At 34.1% G+C, this 14,492-nt stretch overlaps 5 protein-coding genes across 8 annotated transcripts in view; 2 read left to right on the forward strand and 3 right to left on the reverse strand.

The window, feature by feature from the left end:
* LOC122399088 (JNK1/MAPK8-associated membrane protein) overlaps positions 1-14,492 on the forward strand; it is a 760,891-nt gene that overhangs the window by 739,691 nt on the left and 6,708 nt on the right. Inside the window, exons 2-5 of one of the 2 annotated variants that reach the window (XM_043399484.1) lie at positions 6,876-7,716; positions 7,789-7,958; positions 8,023-8,099; positions 8,187-8,434. In XM_043399484.1, the coding sequence (XP_043255419.1) occupies positions 7,244-7,716; positions 7,789-7,958; positions 8,023-8,099; positions 8,187-8,402 (936 nt within the window). In that variant the 5' untranslated portion in view covers positions 6,876-7,243 and the 3' untranslated portion in view covers positions 8,403-8,434. Of the gene's footprint in view, positions 1-6,875; positions 7,717-7,788; positions 7,959-8,022; positions 8,100-8,186; positions 8,648-14,492 lie in introns of those variants that run through there. The other variant, XM_043399482.1, reaches the window with a different exon arrangement.
* LOC122399090 (mediator of RNA polymerase II transcription subunit 6) lies at positions 239-2,211 on the reverse strand. Its single transcript, XM_043399486.1, has 5 exons — positions 1,790-2,211; positions 1,521-1,680; positions 903-1,077; positions 581-827; positions 239-501 (listed from the first exon to the last, which is right to left on the reverse strand). The coding sequence occupies exons 1-5, from the start codon at positions 1,815-1,817 to the stop codon at positions 422-424; spliced, it is 690 nt and encodes a 229-aa protein (XP_043255421.1). The 5' UTR covers positions 1,818-2,211; the 3' UTR covers positions 239-421.
* LOC122399092 (N-alpha-acetyltransferase 80) lies at positions 2,272-4,289 on the forward strand. Of its 2 annotated transcripts, none has more exons than XM_043399488.1 (4): positions 2,272-2,930; positions 3,410-3,529; positions 3,598-3,731; positions 3,808-4,289. In XM_043399488.1, exons 2-4 carry the CDS (start codon positions 3,417-3,419, stop codon positions 4,152-4,154), a joined length of 594 nt encoding a protein of 197 aa, XP_043255423.1. In that variant the 5' UTR covers positions 2,272-2,930; positions 3,410-3,416; the 3' UTR covers positions 4,155-4,289. The 2 variants fall into 2 exon arrangements, with proteins under 2 accessions (XP_043255423.1, XP_043255424.1); XM_043399489.1 differs by lacking the exon at positions 2,272-2,930 and adding an exon at positions 3,002-3,154 and having other exon boundaries at positions 3,808-4,166.
* Positions 4,460-5,713, reverse strand: LOC122399091 (flavin reductase (NADPH)). Its single transcript, XM_043399487.1, has 5 exons — positions 5,477-5,713; positions 5,181-5,345; positions 5,037-5,126; positions 4,833-4,964; positions 4,460-4,755 (listed from the first exon to the last, which is right to left on the reverse strand). The coding sequence occupies exons 1-5, from the start codon at positions 5,547-5,549 to the stop codon at positions 4,610-4,612; spliced, it is 606 nt and encodes a 201-aa protein (XP_043255422.1). The 5' UTR covers positions 5,550-5,713; the 3' UTR covers positions 4,460-4,609.
* On the reverse strand, positions 8,687-13,156 carry LOC122399079 (neutral and basic amino acid transport protein rBAT). Of its 2 annotated transcripts, none has more exons than XM_043399469.1 (10): positions 13,028-13,156; positions 11,845-12,225; positions 11,091-11,469; positions 10,762-11,006; positions 10,565-10,690; positions 10,260-10,486; positions 9,984-10,167; positions 9,660-9,886; positions 9,003-9,152; positions 8,687-8,904 (listed from the first exon to the last, which is right to left on the reverse strand). In XM_043399469.1, exons 2-10 carry the CDS (start codon positions 12,073-12,075, stop codon positions 8,829-8,831), a joined length of 1,845 nt encoding a protein of 614 aa, XP_043255404.1. In that variant the 5' UTR covers positions 12,076-12,225; positions 13,028-13,156; the 3' UTR covers positions 8,687-8,828. The 2 variants fall into 2 exon arrangements, with proteins under 2 accessions (XP_043255404.1, XP_043255403.1); XM_043399468.1 differs by having other exon boundaries at positions 11,845-12,362; positions 13,028-13,139.

Here is a 14,492-nt window from a genome sequence, read left to right on the forward strand (position 1 = left end):
TGTGTTCCCGCTATATTCAAGCTCAAAAACATGGAAATCCTACCTGTAATTCAACACTTAAATGTCCCAATAACAATGTTCGCGATGAAACACGATGTAGACACAGAGGTATCAAGAACAAACAGTTCAAACCAATGGAAAAAAATATAAAAGAAGAAATTGATCTTGACTGTCCATGGTGTAAGAAAAAATGAGAAAACTTTAACGGTGAAATAAAAAATATATGACTTGTCTTTAATTTTACACTATGTCTAATACTAATACATTACATACCAGTACATTACAATTTTTATATTCCAGAAAAAAAAAATACAATTAATTCGAATGTTAAATGCTTGTCTCATGAAGTAAATGTGCCATGAAAATAGAGATTATATGGAATACATACATAAACTTAAATCATTATATATTACAGTCTTTGTTAATTAACTTTTGGCTTCTTTTCCGGCGGTGGTTTCATATCTTTCTTTTCAACTTTTATTTCTTGTTTAATTTCCATGGCTAAAAACAAGCAAATGAATGTAACATTTGCATTTAAGTTTTACTTTGATTAACTTCTTTTACTAAACTAAATACTTACAAGACTCTGTTACTTGATTCACTGGTTTTGGGATAGATAATGGGTATTTACGCGTAAGTTCGGCGAGTAACATGTCCACCCTTTGGCGTTGAAATAAAGAGCTGGGTTCCTCGCGAACGGGAGTTTCCTTCTTCGTGGCCAAGGCTTTCCCATTTTTAAAATCCCAATAGTATCCTTTACTAGGATGATATCGAGAACAAGAACTAGCCTCTTCAAAACCAGACTGTAGATGGTGTACTGTAGATAACTATAAAATATAGTTTCACAAATTAGAACCATAATTTTAGCCAATGCTACTATGCTTTTTATAATCGCAAAGTACCAATCTTGAGCTCACGACGGACGCTAAATCAGGTGCTTGATACACAACGCCCGCAATGATATAATAATCGGCGAGCGGTGCCGCTAAAATCGGAGAATGACGATGCTGCTTTCTAATTACATATAAAATAGGTTCTTGAACATGTAAAAGTATATATTCGAGCCCAGTCATATTTCTGAAATTAAACATACGATAGTATCAGTTTGCAATTCTAAATTATATGTACAGTAACAAAGATTCATTCGCACAAGGTTACAATATCCATTTATTTGAAAAATATGATCACATTTTTTGTTTTAATATTACAAAATTTTAATATTTAATGCTTCTTCTAAAACAATTATGTTACAAGATCTCATCTTACTTTACAAAAGTTCATGCAATAAAATGATAATAAGAATTTAAAATATCTACCACACAGTTTACTGGAATATATCCAAAATTCTTATCTATTGTGTACAAAGCAAACAAATTAAAAATACAATGGAAATATCAGAAATTAGAATATCAAAGCTCAGTAATCACTGCAACTCTCAAATTTGTTCAAATTTAAGTATGCGAATGAACTTGTGAGTCGCTGTACCTATACTTTGATAATGGAACTTATAGAAAACATACTGCAATTGATCAGGACTTAAACGTTGCATTTTAACAATTTCATTGTTGCAAGTTCTATCATAAAAGGGATTACTTCTTTCAGAGAAGTAGTCCATTATGTTATTTGGATTTAATACAGGAATCCATGCGCTGTCATGCCAAGAGAGTCCCAAAGGATTTTCTGTCAATTATGAAAAATAAATAGTAAGAGGTTAAGCGAAGTAAAAGTCACTTCATTGTGTTAATGATAAATTTGTATGACTTCAATAAATCAATTTGTACGATATTACCTGTCACCGGAGGTCTTCCTGGCAACATTTTTAATTTATAAAATATTAAAACATTAAATGTTCAAGCACATATTTTGTTTACGTAACAAAATAAGCTTGTTATGGCCAATGGGGTTTGTTGTTCTAGACTATTAAAGATTAAAAACAACATTAATATTTGTAATTGCGAATATATTTTCGTACGAATCGATCAAACGCAACTATTTACTTTCATCGCACACAGACAATACACTATAAAATTAGAATCGCAAAACGACACAAATAAACCAAACGTTCCTCGACGGTAGCTAGTGGTTCTCAAATGTCTTAAAGACACAAAATTTACTCCAAACTATCGATAAACTAAAATTATGTACGAAGCACGCAATGGACTATAAACATTAACTTTCTTTTCCCCCCGTGAATAACGAAGACCAAATTATCATCCGAATTTTAAAAGACCTTTGTAACTGATATAGTTTGCAATGGCGAGAGTCTAGCAATGATTTCTAACAGATTATTCCGTAACGTCATTGACCAGCACTGTCGAAATAAAGAATGCAGACCACTGTTCACATATAGAACAGAGGCTATTAAGAAAAATGGGTCAAATGCAAAAAAAAGATACTCGCGTCCGAAAGGGAATGGGTCATGGACAAGTCAAAAGAAAGGATCCATTGTGTACAAAAAGAAATTCATACATCAAGCAAGAATCGCTTATGTTTTTGGTGTCCGAAAAGAAACTAAACTATTTATCAATTATCTCGGAAATATATAATAATGTTGTAAAATATGTCATTTTCCCAGGGCGAAAGGAATTGAATAAACATGAAACTTGAAAATATGATTTCAGACTATCCCTCGTAAGTACGGTACAAAATCAATCTCTATGAGAATTAATAACAACTTATATTCGCCTACGATGAAGTAATTCAAAGGATGTGTGAGAAGATTTGAGAATACAATCTGACGAAGCGTCATACCCAATAATGTTGAGTGTGGTGAAATTTTACATAACAGTGGGGATATATTCAACAGAAATATCGTTCCTAGCTCGAGATGACAGTAATCTGAAAGCTATTTCCGGGCGAGTACATACAGGTGAAGAGCACAGTGACCTTTAAACTTGCGTGTCAAGTTCCCTTGTCTACAAACAAATACGGTAAAAACATCTGCTGCAAACTATTTATTACTTTTTTTTAGCACGCGTTACATTCTGTTTTTCGATATCTGCCAATCACAGGTTGTTGTACGCCTTCCTCTATTCGGGATTCAATCAGACATGTCCAAGTACACATCTTCGTTTTTTACGAATAGATATTATTGTTTATCGTCTTATGATTTATGCATCATTTAATCTTTTGTCGTTCGATTTACTTTTCCTAGGTATGTTTATATCATTACTCAAATAAAGGCATAGATATTATTTACATTTATTTAAAAATAACATCGCGTCATTCTACACCTTGTTATACGAAATGATTTTACCTTAATATACCACGGATGGTACGAGATTATATTTCAGTTTTTTCGTGAACATTGAAATTTCCACTGTCGCGATTGAAATAATAAAAATGGCTGCTTCACATAATATTATTGTAGAATAGTTCACTAACGTTATAATATAATATATTGTTACAGAAAAATTATGACAACTATTGACAGGGAATATGTTATAATACCCATTCATCGACGACAAGATTTAATTCAAAATTGTTGCACGCTACTTAATTCTGAATGGCCACGAAGTGAATCTGCACGGTATATTATGTTACTTGTCTCGAGTAAAGAATTTTTTACAATCGACTGATTATTTTTGTACAAGACAGGTTAAAATCTCTAAACGTATCGTGCGATGAATTTCCTACTTGCCTTATACTCATTGATACGAAAGATAGAGTACTTGGTCATTGTAAGATATCATTAATACCCAGAGTGCGTCACAGTTGTTTCATACAATCAGGTGAGGTCAACTTAAAGAATAAATTTAAACAAAAGTAAAGGAACAAAAGATTTTGATTTTCTTTTCTACATTTTAGTTATAATTGATTATCGATATAGATCTCAGGGACTTGGATCTAGATTGCTGCAAGGGGCAGAAGAATATGTAGCAAAGAAAGGAATTAAAAATGTATGTTTAATAACTAAAGGCCAAGAAGTTTTTTACCTAAAAAATGGATATAAACAATGTGATCCATTTAAAGCATATGGAATTAATGATGTTGTATATTCTACAGCAGCATTCGCTAAAGCAAAGCTTAAAGAGAAATGTACACAATATTCTGGCCCACCACCTCCTCCAATGCCAAACTTTCAAGTGCCAAAGTTCTTTGATTTAAGCGTAATAGCTCATAGAACGCACATGATAAAAAAATTATCATCATAATAGTAAAATAATTTTTAAAACTGCGTGCGTTTACAAGATTCTTTCATATTCCATATAGAAATGCTTCACAAAACGTATAGTATTTATTAGTTTAGTAAATTATTTTTTTAACTATTAATAATAATACAGAATTACTTTTCGTTCATTGCTTCATACACGAGGTATATACTGTATATTTCTCGTGCCCGTCATAAAATACATATCATATTTATGCCAATAGATATTTAAAACCACAAACTGTTTCAAAAATTCGATGATTCTTTAATACAAGTACAAATGCAGTTTATAAAATTTGTAATTTCTTACTTTTAAGCTTCTTGTTTATTCCCATGTGGTTAAAAAAAGCAAGATATACTCGTTCGAACATTTTTAATTCCTTATACATTTCTTAACGCGCTATCCAGTGTAAAAAATAGAATAATTTTTATTTGCATGTAATCATACTTCATGTTATATTACGAAACAGTTGCAATACCACAAAGTTTTTGATAATGTTCTGATTGTTGAAGGCTTTCAATAAGGAAAGCACCCAAGTCGTATTTGGAAATAACATTACCAGGAGATTCATCGTGTTTGATTACATATTCTGAACGTGGTGCGTCTAAAAATAAAATAAAAACAATTTATTGTCGTGTTATAAAAGATTGATTTTCATGTATATTTTAATATAATAGATACCAGCGATACGAGGCGGCAATACTGCGATCCATTTTAGTTTACTTTCCTTAAGAAAGTTGAGCATGCGTTGATGGTCATCGCTTAAATCTTTAAATATACTAGGTACTGCTTCAGGTTTGTAGAACAAAAATGCTACCAAAAATATATTGTTATTTAGAAAGTCGTAAAAAAATATTCATACACATTTTGAAAGAAAGTAATTACCGGATAAACAGACTGATACTACTTCTACATTGTGTTGTTTCATACCATCTATTATATTTTTCATACCTCTGGATAACACAGTAGTTGGACCTGAAAACATTAAATATAAAAGTATAGAATTTTACAATTTAGAATAATACTTACTCAAGTCATTTTGCGTGCCAAGTGCAACAGCCACACTGTCTCTGTTACATATTGCATTTGAAACTTGTTCTGCATTGGTAACATCTCCAACAATAGTTTCTACTTTATCTTTCAAATGTTCAGGAACATGTATTGCACGTCTCACAAACACCCTTACATCTAATCCTAAATTTTAAAATAAATTACCAAATATAATAATGTTTAAAATTAATTTCAATTGTTTATGAAACTTGGTATTTATCGAACATTGGATAACTGAATTCTTTTATGTAAACAATAAAAAATAAACACGTTACCCTTATTTACAGCATGCGATACAGCACATAATCCGGTATTTCCTGTAGCCCCAAATATCACTATACGGTTCATGATAATATAACTGTTATATTTTATAAATACTGCAAAGTTGCAATCTGATTCGAGTACATTGAAATAAAACTCATAATCAAATCTGCTAAGTCATATCAAAGATGAATAGGGAGATCGCCAATCAATCCGTCTAACCACAGTCAGATTTTTCTAGTCGTAAGCTAATGCCTCTGGTGGCTAAACTATCGAACCAATAGACATAATTTCTAATTGTTCACAGTAGGAAGAGCAACGTATGATAGGCATGAGGTGTTAAGCGCACAGACGAGGTATGTATCGTCTGTGGCTAAGATTGAGGCTGGAAACAGACGAGCGGTGCGATATCGTTGCATATTTTATGTCTTTCCTTGTTTTGCAATTAAAACAACAAAGACAGACAATATCTGGTTGTTTTCAATTGCAAGACAAGAGAAAACATAGAATCGCTGCGATATTGGAACGGGAAAGATCGTCTCATTTCCAGCCTAAAGTATTTCTATCGATCAACTTTATGTCTTTCCTTGTTTTGCAATTAAAACAACAAAGACAGACAATATCTGGTTGTTTTCAATTGCAAGACAAGAGAAAACATAGAATCGCTGCGATATTGGAACGGGAAAGATCGTCTCATTTCCAGCCTAAAGTATTTCTATCGATCAACTTGCTTATGAAGCGCATTATCGATCGAGAAATTAATCTTTACGAAATGTCGAAAGACGTGTTTCGTTTACTATCATATTTTCTACCTAGGGTAACCTGAACCGCACGGTATTTACAAACAGTGCCTTCGAAAGTCGAGAGAGGTCGCTTCCCCCTCTTCGCTGATTTGCCGACGCGACGGCAAGACGTGTTCAGACCTGATCAGCAATCAGCCGTATAATGAGGTACGTATTATTAACGTAACGATATTTAAACGTTTCTAATCTCTGCTATTATTCTCCATTACTCTCTATCGGTGCCTTTATTTAGTATCAGTTCATTTTGACTACAAATTTAATCGTAATCGCGAAAATAGTTGTTTCGGTTTCGCGCTTTTTCGTCGACATCTAGCCAGCCTCGATTATCATTATATCTCGATAAATTGCAATTTCTTAAAACATATTTCGAGTTTAATGGTTGTTTAATTGTGGTATAAGTGTATTTATTCAATGTATTGGATCGTAATTCGTATTTTATTTCTATTGCAGCCTCGAATTCAAGTCAATTTCAAGAAAAGACGCCATGTTTGCCAATTCGAATCGGAGGAATTTGGCGCACAATGTTCAACTTCAAGGAAGGACGCCATTACGGAGTCGCCATTCGTACGGTAGAACGTGCTGGACGGTCTAGAGTATTGCTACAGACCAGGTATAGGATAGTCTATGTCTTAATTATAGTCGTAAATTACGACTTGTGATTCCAAAGAGTGCTAAATTCGAATAACAGTGTGAACCGATAAAAAGAAGCAGTGCAAGTCTAGTTGAACAGTTTAATTTTTATAACGAATATATCTTTTTAAACAATATACTTTTTGAGTAAAGTCGTAACCTCTGAATGTGTGTGGTCATAAAATTATAATCGACCGTTGTTTACTATTTTAGCTGGTTAACCTTAAAATGTATAAATCTGTTGATCATGAGAATAAGTTTTTTTGAAATGTGCATTTCATAGTTGTAACATTTTACACAAGTATTTAAAATTTCTATAAACATTGCGCTTCTTTTATTCGTTTCTTCATGTGTTCGATATTAAAACAAAATAGTTTAAACTTGATCGCACGATGTCCTGGACTATATTGTGGAAGAGAGTTGTTGCTCGATGGAAATTGGAGCGATTGTGGAGCTTGCCCACGAGGATTTAGAGCAAATTTGTCTTCGATGTGCGTGCCATGCGAAGACGAGCCAATGTTTTACGATTGGCTCTATCTTGGATTTATGGCATTATTAGCATTAGTATTACATTGGTTTTGTATCGATATGGTATCAATGAGGCGCAATATGCCCAAGGAAGTGATCGCGTTGCATGTGTCTGCTTTATTCGAAGTTGTCGCAGCATCTCTTATTACTTTACAATTAACCAATCCCATAGGTACTTTTTCGATTATATCGTGCAGAGCTACAAAGCTCTCCGACTGGTATACATTACTGCATAATCCTAGTCCTAATTATGAAGAAACTCTGCATTGTACACAAGAAGCAGTTTACCCTCTGTTCGTACTAGTACAATTATGAAATTAGGAAATTTTCCAATCTTAAAAATGAATCAGTTGTTGAATTTTTAGGTACACTATGGTCTTTATTTTCTATGCTCTAGGAACAGCAATTATGTTATTGATAAGGCCACTGATTGCTAAGAAATTTTTACCAAAGCAAGGGAAGTTTTCAATTTACGCTGCTCTTTATTTCTATCCAATTTTAGCACTGCTACATGCAGTTGGCGGTGGTTTGATATGTAAGTAGAACAGTCTTTACGTTATTAAAGCAATGTACCTTAAACATTCTTAATCCTTTTATAGATTACTCGTTTCCATATATAACAATAACATTGTCTGTTTTATCTAATGCAGCACATTTTGCATTTAAATTAAATCAGGTACTATTTCTATAACGTTTACATGTAAATACTCTAAATAGTTAAATTCGTCTGCATAGATTTCAATATATATTACCTTTTTTTCAGACAATGAAAGCATTATTATTGAGTTCTGTGTCAGATATGAAGAACGTAATAGTTATTTTAGGTCATTGGCTCTTACATGGATATGGTGTAATGGCTGTAGCAACTCTTCGCGGTCTTAGTATTCATCCAGCAATGCTTGCTTTAGTACCTTTGCCAGCATTATTTTATGTACTTACAGCAAGGTTTACAGATCCGCATAAACTTCACATTGAATAAACATTTCTATAAAAATTCATTACCGATGTAATGTTAATAAAATGAAAGCCCTCTTAGAAAAGAAAAAAAAAAATATTAGGTTTAGCGCGTGGAATAAATATACATACATGTGTGTACGTGAGAGTGAGAGTGAGTTACGAATCGTTTGTTAGAATATTTGAGTAGGTTCTAATAGTTTAACAGAAAATAATTTAAATAAAAGTTTAAAGGTAGAAATTGTTGACCAGCGCATAGTCCAAAAGAAATGTTTACATTAGACAGGATAATGATAATATCTTATGTTCTTGCTGTATCACATTTAATTATACGTACACGCTTGCAATTCACAAAAGTAATACATAACTGCATTAAATAAATGCTATTATTCGAAGATAATAAACAAGCGATTATTCTTAAGAAGTAAAATATTTCATTGTGCTGCAATTATTAATTCTTTGGCACAAACGTTAAAACAACTGTACTCTTAGCCGATACAGGAACCATATTAGAGAACAGCTTTGTTCTGCGATAAAAGAAATATTTCATTAATGTAGTAATTGTTTTTAATTATTTTATGAAATTAGAAAAAAAAAAATTAATAATCACGAAACGATATCCTACCTCATTGTGTCACCATCTTGTACGTAATTAGGACTATGCGCGACCACGCTAACTTCTTCCGAAATTTGTGGTACCCCGGACAAGTCAACTATAGTAGGTTCTTCCGCCGATTGGTACGCTACCAAGTAGCCAGGATTGCCACTCTTTAACCTGAATACATTTATTATTAGTTTTAATATAATCCAGTCCTATTTAAAATTAATAGAAAAGTATAATAGATTTAATCGACTAATTAAATTAATATGCATGCACTTCGGATAGCCCCACATAATGATTATTAATCCAAAGTTATTTCTACAAAAAAATGCATTCATACAATATGTTAGTAAGACTCACCAACTCCTGTGTTGCATAGAAGGAAGCGTGGAACAGGGCAAATTAATCTTTTGTTAGTAAATTACATGGTACATTTGTGCGAGTTGTATAAGGTGTATGTTATTTGAGCTCTAGGTGTAGCGTCAAAGAACGAATCAGATAATTTTTTGCGCGATTAAGATTTGAATTAATGTAACTTTAATATATACAAATAACTTTGATTAAACGTCTATATCTTTTAAGAACTTTAAACGTTATCTACGTATATAGCTTTCGTCGCGTATTATTTTTTTATTGTTAAGTTACAAAGGAAATTGATTATTTATAATTCTATTATATTACCTTGTGTACACAAATACGGTCCCGTTAACAGTCATAAGCGTAGTTTCTCCATAAAGGAACGTTAAACTGTGCCTCGCTTTAGATAGGGTTGCAAATGCATCTCTCGCAGATAAAGTGTCGTTCAATTTAAATATTGGAGTTCCAGGTAAAAGTAACGTCATGAGAGTTATGCTATCCGCTATATCCGCGGGCATTCTTTGTCTCATGTTATTCTGTTTACCGTTGAGCTAAAATAAATAGACGTTATTATTATACAAGAGATCGTACAAGAAATACATTTATGCCATGATCAAGGACATATCGATTAATAGTACAGAAACTTACGTCCCAAGCAGGCCAAGAAGTAAAATTGAGCCATTGCGAGATAGCTTTATGTAAAGTTGTTGCATTTATACTACTATTAGCGGTTGTAAGGAATTGTGAATTTTGCGGGATATCGATCAATTTCATTTTCTCGTTATAAACTTGTAACATATCGGCTCCGATGTCATCTTGAAGAGCGAACAACCTATAAAAATATTTTAATTTGAACATTTATCACAGAACGCAAAACAATATTTATTACGATTTTTATCGTCGTTGAAAAGAAAGACAACCGACCCCTTATTGTCCGTTTCATTGTAAACTGTTTCTTGCCATTTTGACAAGACTACACCATTCTCTGGACGATCTCTTGTATAAGCATGGACCAACGAATCATAATTATCCGCTTCGGTAGGAATAGTGCTTCTAAATTCGTCGCGAAGTTCTGGATCTTCGGTCAAGTATTGTGTATTGGCTAAACGAAATCCGTCAATCCCTAATTTTATCCAATGACTCAAAACGCCCTACGTTTAAAACGACGTGTTAAATTTAACACCTTTTTAGCCGTACGCGTTAAACGAAGTTAAAATTAATTAGCTCACAGCAAATTCTGTAGTTACTGCTGGATTATTGTAATTCAAATCAGGTTGACTTTTATTGAATTGATGAAGATAATATTGTCCTCTTTGTTGGTTCCATTCCCACGCCGATCCTCCATATAAACTCAGCTAAAAATAGCACCTATTATGAAATGTTATCTACAACAAAGTAATGCAGTTCAAAAAGAAATTTAACTAACCCAGTTGTTAGGTGGGCTGGGTCTACCATCAGAGGTTGTTTTTCCATCAGCCCAAACGTAGTAGTATGTGAATGGATCTTTCTTTTCCACAGACTGTTTAAACCATGGATGTTCAGTCGACGTATGGCCTGGATCCAATTCTAAAATAATATGCTGATCCCTATATTTTGCAGCCTTTATAAGATTCTCCAGATCGCTTATAGTTTCCAAATTTGATTTAACATCTATGAAGTCTTCTATTCCACCTACAATTCCAGATAGAATGCGTAGATCTTTATTATTGTACGAACACAAGGAAAGACATACATGAAAACCGTGTAGCTATATACCTGTTGTGCTTTCTTTAACTATCGATGGAAAAGAAATTGCATCTATACTTTGTTCTTTCAGAGTATCCAAGAGCGATTCCATTTCTTTCAAGGTGTGACCATTTGTTTCTGTAGAATCTAATTGGACAATAGGACTCTTCTCCCACCATTCTTTTGGTTTTGGTGCTGAGCATTTCGGTGCCATCACCACAATGGCTATGGCACCAGCCAACATGGCAAGCCAAAGTAACCAAAAAGTAATGAATAAAAACCATCTTAATTTAACCCAAAATGGATCATTAGCGAATTTCATCAATTCTTCCTTGCCCATTCCCGAAAGGGCTTGCTTCACCGTCTCGATATCGATCTTGGCATCTCCATTTTCCGAAATAAATATTACCTATCCGTAAATAACGATATATTAATCGAATTATTATATCGTGTACGTTCCATTTAATTGTTCTATAAATCACATTTATCCTAAAATTTGAAGGGTGATGCAACAACAAAAAGCTATTACTTTTGAACACGTTCATTGCGATACACGGTATATTTAATAGGTTTAGAACGATGGAAGACAAATAATGAAACAGTCGTTTGTCTGTCGAATTTCTCCGGAATTGTCCATTACAACGATTACGTTGAACAGAACGAGATCAGTAATAATGATAGAACAGGAATATATTTAATTAGTCGCGGAAATAACGAGACTCTATCGATCGTGCAACGTTCAAGGCGTGTCTTTCAAGTAAGCGTACTTGTTGAAGTAACATACCTCGGTCGCATCTTTTGTGGGAGAGATCTTATTCTCATCCTTGAGCATTTTTTCATTAACCCCATCGTCGGCTTCGTTCTCATTATTCGGTTTCCCCATAACGTTGTTTTCCGTTACACTTTGCTTGTTCGCGTCGTCGTCCGGGAGTGTCTTGTACGTAGCAACGACTGCCGTTTCTTTCGCGATACCGTTCGCCTCAACATTATCTAAATCCAACCTCCCACTCTCCATTGCTTTCACCAAGCAGATCCCAAGGACGTGTTTTAACGATCTTACGCAACGGGAACGTGTGAGATTTGCCGTATGTAAAATCTGTTCCCTATTGGTGAAGTTTCTACGATTCCTGAACAACCGTTCCCTAAACGTCCCAGCTTACTGCAGCTTTAAGAATGATGAAAAGAACTCGTTTTACCCCTGCGTTCCCTGTTTGTCCTGGCCTATTTACTTTTACCATTCCATATAGGTAGCGTGAGTACATAGAATCAGGGCCGACCCCTGTTCCGAAAGGTTCCCTTTCTCTAGAAGTTGGAAAGGTATCGTTAAAATTTTTCGTTCGCCGTAAGAAGCAAGCAGCTCTCGTAGAACCGAACAATAATATATCCAGAAAATATTCTCTGTTGAAACGAGGGTTGGTATTTAAGGAACCCTCTTTAACAGTCCAGTCGAGGCTTACATTTGTGTCATACGTTTAATAATTTTACGGCTACACGGTACAGGATCGTCGATAGAAATTGTTTTGCACTGGGTTCCGTGCCATCGTAGCTCAGAACTGGTCGAGAATGCTTTGATTTTAATTAAATCGATTCGAGTAACACACAGGATACAGGCATGTGCGCATTGATTAGATCGAAGCTGTATTTTATTATTTATTTCAATAGATATAAACGTGTACTCGAAACTCGCGGTACAAGAAAAAGGGGCGTGATTTTTCGTTTGAAAATAATAAAACTTTATCATTAGTAGTTTTCGTTTTTGAGATAATTGATTTTGATAGCAGATACATACAGGATGTACACGCGTACTTAACTAAAACCCGATACGAACGATTTTATTACACAAGTTCAACATGTTTTTTCTTTCATAACTGAAATGCCTGTTGTTCGTATTGAAGTCTTGAAAATATATTTGTATGCTGATTGAATTTTTTAAGTATTATATTAGAATGTAGTTAAACAATACTAACCTGGAATATTACGATCTTTCCATGTAAATCGACGATGGCGACACATATGTAAGTAATTACATACGTGGCATCCAGATTTACAAATTTCTCAATCAAGTGCACGCTTGCCCCGCGCATATTTAAAATTGTTTGTCTCGAAAACAAAGATGCAAATGAGAAAAATTTATAATCACATTTTCCATATATTTTTTTTCAGAAGTACAAATTACAATTTAAAATAAAATTTACATAGCGTATTTAAGATCGCGTTCTCTGCATATGTCTAGTAGCGACGATCGATATTTTTTTTTATTTACATTACTATTTTCTATTAGCTTTAACAAATTAGCGTATCTAACTTCGTATACATATTTACGTTGAACGGTAACTTTGTTAACGCAAGCAGGAATTTACGTGCTTATCTTGTATCTTTGTCGATAGCACAGAAAATATACTATCTTTACGGACGCATAGATAATTTATTTGCAGGCATATTTAGCAACATTAGATTACAAAATAGAAAATGTCATGGTATTTGGTATTGTACCGCGCCTGGAACATTCACTGAAACACAAAACGTATGCGTACAATACGAAATTATCGATAAAGAATAGAAAAAGATTTGCGTTGAAATTTTTCCGAGTACTCACTGTATTTGTCGCGTTTAAAATAAATAATTTGTCGGGCTTGGTGCACGTTTGCCACAAAAAACAACAGTAGGACAAAATGGATACAACAAATGCTACTATCAATATGGCCCATAAAAACCAAAATATGCAGAGGCGAACGTTCATCCAACTTGGATCAACAGTGTAGTATCTAAACTCGTCGTTGACCGATTCTGAAAACAAATGTTTCATATACTTAACAATTTACGGTCAAAGATAAACGTACAGTTATTTCATTATACTAGTAACAATTATCGTCGATCGATCGAATTTAAATCGTTATCTTTGTCAATTTGGGACATCTGGTCCGCAAGTACACATTGCGCACAGATGCGCGACATTTCGTTCCGTTATCAACGACGCTTTATTCAACGTGCAATTTTCGCGGTTGTGTTATACAATAGTGACAATATCAAACCTGAGTCCTTTTGTCTCCCCTTCGACCCGGACGTGTTTTGTATGGCTTCGTAAATCGATTTACCATAGAACAGGCGAGCGGTTTCTTTGGATTCCATTGTTTTTCATGCTTCCTTTCTTCTTGCTTGTGCTCTTTGCTATCGGAGTGGCCGACTAATGGTTTCCTCGATTCATCGTGTTTTCCATTGCGCGTTCGTTTGCTAACCGATACGACGGAGGATAAGTACTTACGCGTGTTTACAAAAGCGAGACGCGAATTTAGGCTGACTGTCGATGATCGGTGTCAGAATGCAGGACAATAGAGGCGAACTTGTACATACGTACGAGATAAATTCAGACAGAAATAGATACCAATTGAATGGCGAAATTGCTTTCGCCGCCCCCATTGTCATTTTTCTTTC

The sequence above is a fragment of the Colletes gigas genome, unplaced genomic scaffold, assembly GCF_013123115.1.
Source record: "Colletes gigas isolate AHSC1104 unplaced genomic scaffold, ASM1312311v1 Colletes_gigas_Sc00012, whole genome shotgun sequence".
In the NCBI taxonomy this organism is placed as follows: Eukaryota; Metazoa; Arthropoda; class Insecta; order Hymenoptera; family Colletidae; genus Colletes; species Colletes gigas.